This window comes from Trachypithecus francoisi, unplaced genomic scaffold (assembly GCF_009764315.1).
Source record: "Trachypithecus francoisi isolate TF-2019V2 unplaced genomic scaffold, Tfra_2.0 Lachesis_group6, whole genome shotgun sequence".
Classification (NCBI taxonomy): Eukaryota; Metazoa; Chordata; class Mammalia; order Primates; family Cercopithecidae; genus Trachypithecus; species Trachypithecus francoisi.
The window spans coordinates 49,484,063-49,494,034 of NW_022681471.1; the positions used below are offsets into that span (position 1 = coordinate 49,484,063).

General features: G+C 41.0%; 1 protein-coding gene across 1 annotated transcript; it reads right to left on the reverse strand.

Moving 5' to 3' along the window:
* Nucleotides 1-212: 212 nt before the first annotated feature.
* Nucleotides 213-9,763, reverse strand: RAB9B (RAB9B, member RAS oncogene family). Its single transcript, XM_033201644.1, is given in 4 exon segments — nucleotides 213-2,954; nucleotides 2,957-3,029; nucleotides 4,192-4,263; nucleotides 9,560-9,763. Coding segments are annotated over 2 exon segments (603 nt in total). The 5' UTR covers nucleotides 2,988-3,029; nucleotides 4,192-4,263; nucleotides 9,560-9,763; the 3' UTR covers nucleotides 213-2,382.
* Nucleotides 9,764-9,972: the final 209 nt, after the last annotated feature.

Consider the following 9,972-nt stretch of genomic DNA (forward strand, 5'->3'; position numbering starts at 1 on the left):
ATGTCAGCACCCCATGAGTGTTGCTTACCCAAATGCCACTGTTTATGTCACTTAATGTTGAGTGCTTTCACTAAGATATTGAATGGTAATTTGGCAGAAAATAATGGTATGGCTAAGAGGAAAGGGGCTCCAGTTGATGGACCAATAAGATTAACACTTGTCTTAGATGGACAGGATGCCTATGAATCTGATACCCATGTAATTTTTTTTTAACTCAAATGACCACATGCCACTCTAATAGAGACAAGTACTTTTGTGAGTTGATGGAGGTCTTTATGATGAAGACCTGAGATCTACAAATAGAAACTAGTATAAGCAGAGTGCAAGTAGAAAGAGAAGGCCCCAGGTCTCATGCACTTGAAAATAATTAGCATTTAACAGTTCTGACGTACAGATTTTCACCCTAACATGATTGTAGCAAAATGATCATAGAACTTGGAAACCAGTGTGGCTGGCTATAGGCATAGGCAGGATAGGGACCAGTACTTAAGAGCGTGGGGTCCCAGTTCTGGCTTTGACTTCTGGCATCAAAGTTAATTGAACAATGGGGTAAGGATTATATCTTCATTGGAAATATTGAGTATGACTGGGTTGAAATACTGTCCTCTTTTTTTCTGTTTTGCCAATATGTCCCAGAGCTCTTAAAGCACAAAGGTCCTACATGTAAGTAAGGCTGATTCCATATGTGGCTACAATGGAGAGTTCTAGGCTGTATTCCTATGAAAGCTCCCACCCCCTTCCTGGCCTAGGTCTCTTTTTGGGGTAATTTCTGTCTGTCACTATTTTTATCATAGATGTTTTAAAGTACAGATTAAAATCTATGCAGGATACACAGATCAACCAACAAGAACCACACTGCATATTCATAATACAGTATATAATGGCAGTCATGGTAATCAAAAATTGTCAAGCCATTTTTATATTTAACATGGAGCTTTAAGATGTTTTTTATCAGTGCACATAAAGATTACTCAGAGCTCAGAATTTTTTCGGCCACAGTGCAAAAGCAAAAGGAAGAGCTATGTAGTTGCTGTTAAAGATTGATCACAGAATGGTTTGAGAATTTTAAAAGTCCCTCTCCATAGTCTTAGCTGTTATCATCAGATAAATCTAACCACAGCATGGCACTGATGTAATTTATAGATTCATAGAACTTAGAGCCAGAAAGGACTTTATACCGAACATGTAGCCAGTACAGAAAATCTTTTTATGGTATTCTAACAGATGGTCATCCAGTGAATATTTTCAGAGGCAGGGAGCTCATTATTAAGGCAGTCCATTCCACTGTTGGACAACTCTGATTATGGGAAATTCATTCTAACACTGGGTTAAAATCTGCTCTTCTGTCACTTTCAATGTCCTAATTAGGCTAGTTGAACATATAGTGCAACATATAAGAAACCAGTTCCTTCTTCTACAACAAATATTTGAGTTAAGGAGCCCTGTGAGAAAAGTTCATTATCCCCCAATCTTTTCTGAAGCCTTCTCCATGAGCCCAGCATGTTGGATCGAAGGACCATCTAAATTATGAGCAGAGAGCACTGCATCCAATTTCATATACTAAGCAGCATTGCTAAATTGGTAAGAGGTTGTCAGAGAAGCAACATCTCTATGCAGCAAAAGTAGACTTAGGAAGGAAAAGCAGACCAACCATTTATTTGCAAAGGTGGTTGGCATATTTAAGCATAATCCATTCACTAGTATCCTATGACTTCAAACACAAGAAGTATAATCAATTGCCAGGGTCATTAGAGTATCTCTTACTGAGATGGTATTTTTTGAAAAGCTCAGATGGGAGCAAACCATACATAAGGATTTAAACAAGTCAGTGTATATCATTATACTTTTGCACTCCTAATCATTACAACTTCTTTATAATCAAACCTAGGAATCCTTATTTGCATTATTATTTTTACTGTAATACAGCTCAAAGTCTGATTTTTTCCCCTTTGTCAGAAATGTCAGAAACTGCTTGGCAAGAGTCTGATAGTGACATTTGTTAGTTGATTAATGGAACACTTTAAGAAATAGTTGTAGCTCTTTAACTCCTTCATGCAGCTGGGTTCTAGGTCTAAATTGTGATTTAAAAAATATTTAACTGTCTCAGGACTAAAACTTTCTGATATGTCCTGAGACAGACATGAAGGGGAAATAGCAGAAATTACACAAAATACACTTGGCTTGATAGAGCTTTTTTTTTTCTTCCTTTTTTTAAAAATAGATCTACACTTCAATTTGAAAGGCTCTGTTTCACAATCAGAACCTTGTCTCTACCCTCTTGTGTGTGTGTGTGTGTGTGTGTGTGCACTCTTAGAGGGGCACAGTTATTCTTACACTACTGACTGACCAATTTGGGGCACATTTTTAAAAGGCTCCCTATCTTTAACAGCACGAAGACCCTGCTTTGGAGCCACTGTTCAAGTCAATGGTGTGACCCAACATGCAATGCTCCAGCTGTTCCTCTACAGCCAACACCTGCCTGACAGCTTCTTCAAAGGCCACTGTCACATTAGTATCATCTTTGGCACTAGTTTCTAAATAAGGGTAATCCCCATTCTCCATGCACCAGGCTTGCGCCTCCTCAGTAGTCACTTGCCTATCCTCTTTGTCTACCTTGTTACCCAGAACTACAAAGGGGAAATGCTCAGGGTCCTTCACATCTGCATAGTAAATAAATTCTTTTTGCCAGTTACCAAGATTCTCGAAGCTCTGCCGATCATCCACGCTGAAGGTCAAGAGGCAGCAGTCTGCTCCCCTGTAGAAGGGTGTCCTAAGGCTCTTGAAACGTTCCTGCCCTGCAGTGTCCCAGATCTGGAGGGTTACAAAGCGTCCATCTACCTCCAGATCTCGATTTAAGAACTCTACCCCTATGGTGTGAAAAGCCTGGGAGTCAAATTTGTTGGTTACATAACGGTTCATAAGCGAACTTTTCCCAACTCCACCATCACCAAGAGAATGACCTTTAAGAGCAGGGATTTCCCACTCATTTTTGCAGCACCAGAAGGGAAGGAGTTTGTAACCAAGAGAACCTGAAAATAAAAGGAAAAGTAGGAGGGAAAACAGTTAAACCTGAAACTGAAATCAACTTCATAGCAAATTTCTCTGAATTATGAGGCCTTCTCATTCAACTTCTCTTGATTTATGCTCATTAATTGATGTAGTACAGCAGAAGAAATAAAACTAATTTTGCATAAGGGGAAAAATAGGTCTTGTTTTTCTGAGGTCTTTTGTCGTGCCAGGAAAATGGCTGAGTGCCATGGGTAAATGGACTAGCAGATGGTCCTGTAATTTGGTTCAGTTCTGACCCTGTTCTAGGAGAGGAAGCCTAGAACAAGAATGCCACTCAAATGTGCGACAACTTTAGCTTCTGTTTTGGACAGTTCCAAACAATAGGCAAATAGGATGAAATTGACTTGGGGTTTGAAGTCTGCTCCTGATGGATACAAGAATTACTGAGAAGAGAAAGCTACATAAACTGGATTCTTGATTCTGTTGGTAGAGGTCTGGGCCAGAATTAGAGTGGACCCCAGAATTTGAAAGAGAGAACAAGTTACATTTCTTCAGGCATTTACCCCATTATACTTGCATTGATAGGAACACCCTCTCAAGTAATTTTTTCTTCATGGAACAATGGCATTTAAGTTGATAACAATTGACTGACATCAATATAACAGCTGTCATGAAGGAAGGAAATCTTGAATAGCTTATTAGTTTTTGGATTTAGGTTTTAATTCTATAATAGCAACACTTGAAAACATACTGTAAATTTAAAGTGCTAATGTTTATACAGTAACCTACTTGTTACCTCCACAACATGTCTACATATGGAATACCTAGAATGTATCTTAAAATAAAAAGATCAAATGCTTACTGAATGAATACTACCTTTTCTTATATTCTGTTAGGTACTTTCACACTAGGCCTATTGTGGGAACTCAACAGTGATGAAGTTAATTGGATGATATTTATACAATAGACTCAAAGGGATGAAAACGAACCACTAATCAAAGGAGTGCATGCAAAACAGTTTCGGAAGCACACATATTTGAATATAACTTTACAAAATTTAGTTTCCCTTAAAATGATTTTGGAATGCCTGTGTACTAGCTATATATTTTTCTAATATTCATTTTTAAGAGATCAAATATTAAAATATCCCAAATCCACAGTGTGCCCCCTTGAAATACCTACCCAGTGGGTTTTTGTCACAATTTAAATATTTTCCTTTTTTCCTGTTGCTGTTTTATTCTTCTTTTTAGGGTGCTATAAAACAGAATAGAAAACATTATTTTAAAAAATCTATAATAAAATAATGTTAAGTCTATATATAAAAATATATTCAAGTCAGAAAAAAAAGAACCCACAGCAACCTGAGGTAACCTATAGAGGGTGCTTTTCAAAAATAAAAGTTCAAAATACTACCTAGGCTTAACATAAGCAAAATAATTTTATTCCAAGAACTTTAACTTGTCCTAATTTGTAATTTATATAATTTTTAAACTTTTTATATTGTCTGTCAATTTAATTCTCCATTCAAAGTAAAAGCAAATTAAAGAAAGTATACGATATTCACAATAGATGACATTCAGGAAAAGGAAAGTACAGAGCAATCTAAGGTATGTTTAAATCCTAAGTCAGAGATGAAACTTCTTCCCTTTATACCTACCAACATTCCCATCTCCAAGAAAGTTGTTAGTGCACTCACCAGTCTGTCTCAAGGTTGTCTCTGCAATTGATTCCACATAATTAGAGAGCAGAAAAAAGTTGTGTTTGTAGGCTTCCTGTTTACAATAAAGTATATTATCTTGGCTAATTATTTTATTATTAGTTTAGGTCATTTCTCTTATATTTATTATTTTTTAAAATTTGAGACAGGGTCTCATTCTGTTGCCCAGGCTGGAGTGCAGTGGTGCAATCATGGCTCACTGCAGTCTTGACCTCCTGGGCTCAAGTAACCTCCCCACCTCAGCCTTCCCAGTAGCTGGGACTACAGGTGCGCACCACCATGCCTGGTTAGTTTTGTATTTTTTGTAGAGATGGAGTTTCACCATGTTGCCCAGGTTGTTCTCAAACTCCTGGGCTCAAACGATCTGCCAGCCTCATGTTCCCAAAGTGCTGGGATCACAGGCGTGAGCCGCTGCACCCGGTAGGTTCTGTCTTAAAAACCAGTTTTAATATTTAGCTAGTGTTACTGAATTTAAATATACATTCATTTAATATTATAACTAATTATGGCAAGAGTCTTATTTAAGCAGCATCAAGAGTATTGGTCTAAGAAGAAAAACAGTGCCTAGATCTGTGTAGTGTTATTTCTTATTGAGGAAGAACGAAGCTTTAAAAAAAAAACTGCTGCTTAATAATCTCATGTTATTTTCTAAATACAGATAAAACTTATAATAAGGATTCATTAGATATCTAAATCAGTAATTATGAATTTAAATAATATCTCCTAAATGGATAGGCTTTTTTTTTTTTTTTTTTGAGACGGAGTCTCGCTCTGTCGCCCAGGCTGGAGTGCAGTGGCCGGATCTCAGTTCACTGCAAGCTCCGCCTCCCGGGTTTACGCCATTCTCCCGCCTCAGCCTCCCGAGTAGCTGGGACTACAGGCGCCCGCCACCTCGCCCGGCTAGTTTTTTTGTATTTTTTTAGTAGAGACGGGGTTTCACCATGTTAGCCAGGATGGTCTCGATCTCCTGACCTCGTGATCCGCCGGCCTCGGCCTCCCAAAGTGCTGGGATTACAGGCTTGAGCCACCGCGCCCGGCCATGGATAGGCTTTATACTCCTTCTTGGTTTATATACACTCTACAGAATTCTCAAGTTTCCTACAATTCCTGATTGTTGTTCTCTTTTTCCTGCTCCCAAATTGCTGTCTTTGGAATTAGCTCAAGTAACAAACATTTCTTTAAATGAAGATGAAACAAGTGTTAGCACACTTTTTATTTTTTTATACCGGTCTGTAGGATAATTTTACAGAGCAGAACACTTGAACTCTCATTTTAAAAAGTAACAGAAGTACAAACTTGGGCATGATTCTGATGGCTAGTATTAAGCATCCATGCCACATGAGCTTCCTTAAGTTCCTAGCAAACAGGTGTTCACATCATTAAAAGACTCACTGACCCTATTCTCTCAGTTGCAGATAAACTCAATAGACAGGTCAAAGACTGAGTGAATATGGAAACCAAATGCTCAGCTCCAGGAATAATGATGATGTATTAATAACTGTCTGAGATAATGCTGCAGTTGCTTGTGCATTCCTATTTGGTTATGTACACACATAACTTCTGGGCCTATAGGCTCTATGCCAAGGAAAAAAGAGGAAAAACAATGTGGTTCAGTGTCAAGAGCACTGAGCTAGCTGGCAGCAATCAGGACACCAGGATCTTCCTCACTGTTATACCATTCATTTATTTTATGAACTTGGGCGGGTCATTTAATCTTTCTGTTTCAGTATCTTCTTACATAAAAATAGAGCAGATAATACCTGCCCTACTTAACAGGATTTGGGGAAGAATGAAAAGTTATGAAGTTTGCAAAAATTTGTAAGCATGTTTTGAAAAATTTGGTTTGAGATTTTTATTCCTCTGGCTCCTCCACCTCCTTTCATGTACTGGTGCAGGCCTTATGGCTCTGTGTTAACCCTTCTCAGAAAGGGCCTGCTAGTGAAAGTATAAGAATTCTTCCTTTTCTCTTTCTTCCATATTTGAGAATGCCTTGTTTCTCAACAAGCTTGAACATCTGCATATGGCACAGAGTCTCAGCATTGAAAGGACCTTCAGGGTCTTCTGGTCCAATCTTGCTACTGATATTTGAGAAAACACTATAGTGCCTATTGTGTGTTGTGTCCTTACTAAGGAAACCCTCCACTCTCCTCTACTGTCTCCAATTCCCATTTATTTGCTAGAAGGAAAAATGAATACAGTTTAGATTTGTCTCCTTGCCTTCATTCAATCCTGCTGATTTTCCCTTGAAGTATCATTTTTTCTAGTCCTGTGCTACCATCCTCATTTTGGCCCACACCTTCTCACATCTAATCTATTGTGAAAGTTCTCTCCCTGCTTCTGGTTTCTCCCCACCCAATCTACTTTGCAATCTTCATCACTCAACATCCACTGGGCGTAGATACCGTTGGGAATTAATAAATATTTAAGGCAAGGTCTTGCCCTCAGGGAGTTTACAAATTAACATGCAAGCTCAGGATCTCATTGTTTACAGTTGAAATAATATCATTATACTGCCTTATTTTGTTAACAAATTTTGTTCCTGTCTTTCTTACATGATCAATTTTAAATTCCTGGATAGTAAGCTCACTGTTTGTGTACATCTTTGAAGCCCCTTCAGTGTGCAGCACCAGGATCCTCCACAGAGATAATAAATATTTGTTTACCAATTAACTGATTAGGTAGGTGCCCAGAATTAATGCCTCTGAATTGATACCAAGGTACAAATAGATCCATAGTTCTGTAAGATGTCCAAATACTATTATTTATAAGGTGACTAAAGAGCAGAAGTTATGAACTTGACTCGATCATTTTCTGGATGGGACGTAATGGGAATTCCACCTGTTGAAAGTCAAGGGAAATGCTCGAGTTTTCCTCCCCTTACTCTTACATTTTAAAAATAAGTATATACATTTTCCCATTCCTACCAAAAACAAGAGCAGAATAATGATCTCCACTTGATGTTGTAGGTGGGCGCTGGCATCTCCACAATCATTCATCATTGTTTGAAAACGAATGTGATGTCCTTTAGTACATACTTAAATTAAAAAGAACTAGCATAGTATAAAAGCAAATGAAATCATTTTTTCCTCCCCCAGAATATGCCAGATTTAATCCAAACCTTTAAACAAGGTAGCATTAAGCAGGCAAATGAATTCTTTGATAACACTAAATATGTAAATAGGAAAGTCAAATGCCTTATGCATCCCTTCTGGGTCCTCTATCGGGCAAGCATTTGGACCAAAACGCTTATTCTGATTTTGATCCCATTCAGAGAAAGATCTGGCTCTAACTGAGTCAAATATTAGAGGATGCAATTGCCCTTTCCTACTCCCACAAACTCATTAATGAGCATGCTCTAAGGATAGTTTATTGACTTTTTTTTTTTTTCCCATCAGGGTCTCAGTCTTGGACAGAAAGGTGAATTAGGAATTTCTGTAACCAATACTCCCCAGCTCTTTGTTCTTTAACACACTTGAAACCTTCTGAATCTGCAGTGCCTGCATCCACAAAGCCTTATTTAAATTATTGTATTTAGTTGGGAATGCTTACAGGTGGGGGTGGAGGTGGGGGAGGAGGCAGTACAATGAAGAAAAAGAAGTTGAACCTTTGAAAATAGTACATTTTAGAATGATAAGGGAGAGAAGAGAGGCAGAAAAGCAAATTGGCATCAGTTCAGTTGCCATGGAGTGGAATGATGCTCAAAATCAGTAGTGCAGATTGCTCAGAGGCAAGTCTTGAAAGGCATGTGTACTGCAGGGCTCGGTAGGGGAATAGCAACTGGTGGGGGGGCTAGGCACTGGATGAGAGTGGCACTGTTGGAAGTCTGTACAGGGGAGGAGCCATGGTTGGACCTGTGGGGAAAGCCCATCTTGTGGCGACACACTGGTAAGGATTACTCAACTCACTGTTGAATGCTGGCACAATAATTGGAAATACTGCACTGAATAATTGGGCGCGGCTGTCTTTATGTAAAATTCAACACGGATGAGAAATGATCGAATGTTTGAGTGTTTCCAATACAACCCAATACTTGGCGTTGGTGGTGGTGGTAGGTGCTTCGTAACGGGGAAGCCCTCTGACGCACTGGATTCATTTTGCAGAGCTAACAAGTTATCAGCTACATCCATGCCGACTCCAAATGCCACAGCTGTCATGCCACTGAAACGCTATTCCTACATTCAAGCCCACATTTATATTCTATATGCAACTCAAAGGGTCCAATGTGGAATCTCACGTCTAACCTTTCACTCCTCACAACGACAGCTCTAGGGCTATAAGCCAAAGGCACACTAGATAGCAATTTAGCATCGTCCCCAGGCCACTTCTTCCCCAGTAGACTGCCCAGGGACAAATAGGTAGATAAGGTTTGGATGACATCAAGCGAGCTGAACACAAGGAAAAGAAGCTTCCTTAGGAGACAAGAATGCTGTCATCTCTACGACAGGGGCACTGTTAGCATGACGGACCTAGAAAGTGAGATGTCACACATAGTCCCAACTACCTCCGACCCAGGTCCTCTCACCTCACCCCCAGCTCTTAGAGCGAGTCGGCTGTGGCGCATGCGCACTGAGCCACACCCGCTCCCCACGGAGCCCTGCGCCTCTCTGCCCGGCTCTGGCAGCAGCTCGGGATTACTCAGCAACGCCCCCCTGCACTGTCACCTGCCCCCAACTCCGACCTCGGGAGCGGCTCAGTCCCTTTTCCCAAGCTATGAGTGGTCCTCGGGATCAACTACGCTTTCCTTTCTCCCTCTTCTCACAGGCCCCCCACCTCCCGGCCTTCCGGGTCCTCCAGCCCCTAGCCCCTGTTCCTGCCCATGCACAGGCACCTTACCCAACACAATGGGAAGGAAACAGTAGAGGCCCGCGGGTGCCAGGTAGGTCAGTTCTGCGTGCCGGGTGTCCGGCTTCTTAGTGTCACCGTCACTGCTCCTGCTGCCTCCTCGTTCTCAATGGGGCAGCAAGTGCGGCTTGGACCTCGGTGGCCTGACAGCTGCAGCTCGCGCCCGCTGCTGCCGCCGCGCAGCGTCTCGCGCCCGCGCCCGCGCTCGCCAGGGGAGGGGGCGGGGCCCGCGCCGCCTCCTCGTGCCCCTTTCTTGGCGCTGGGGACCCAGTGTAGCCGCCTCCCGCCCTCCATGTAGCAAGCGCTCCCTGGCTCGCCCACTCTTCTTTCATGCTCATCGTCCAACCCTGGTCTCCCTTGTCCTCCTTCTCCTCCCCTAGCCGATTACTAGGCACAACGGCAAC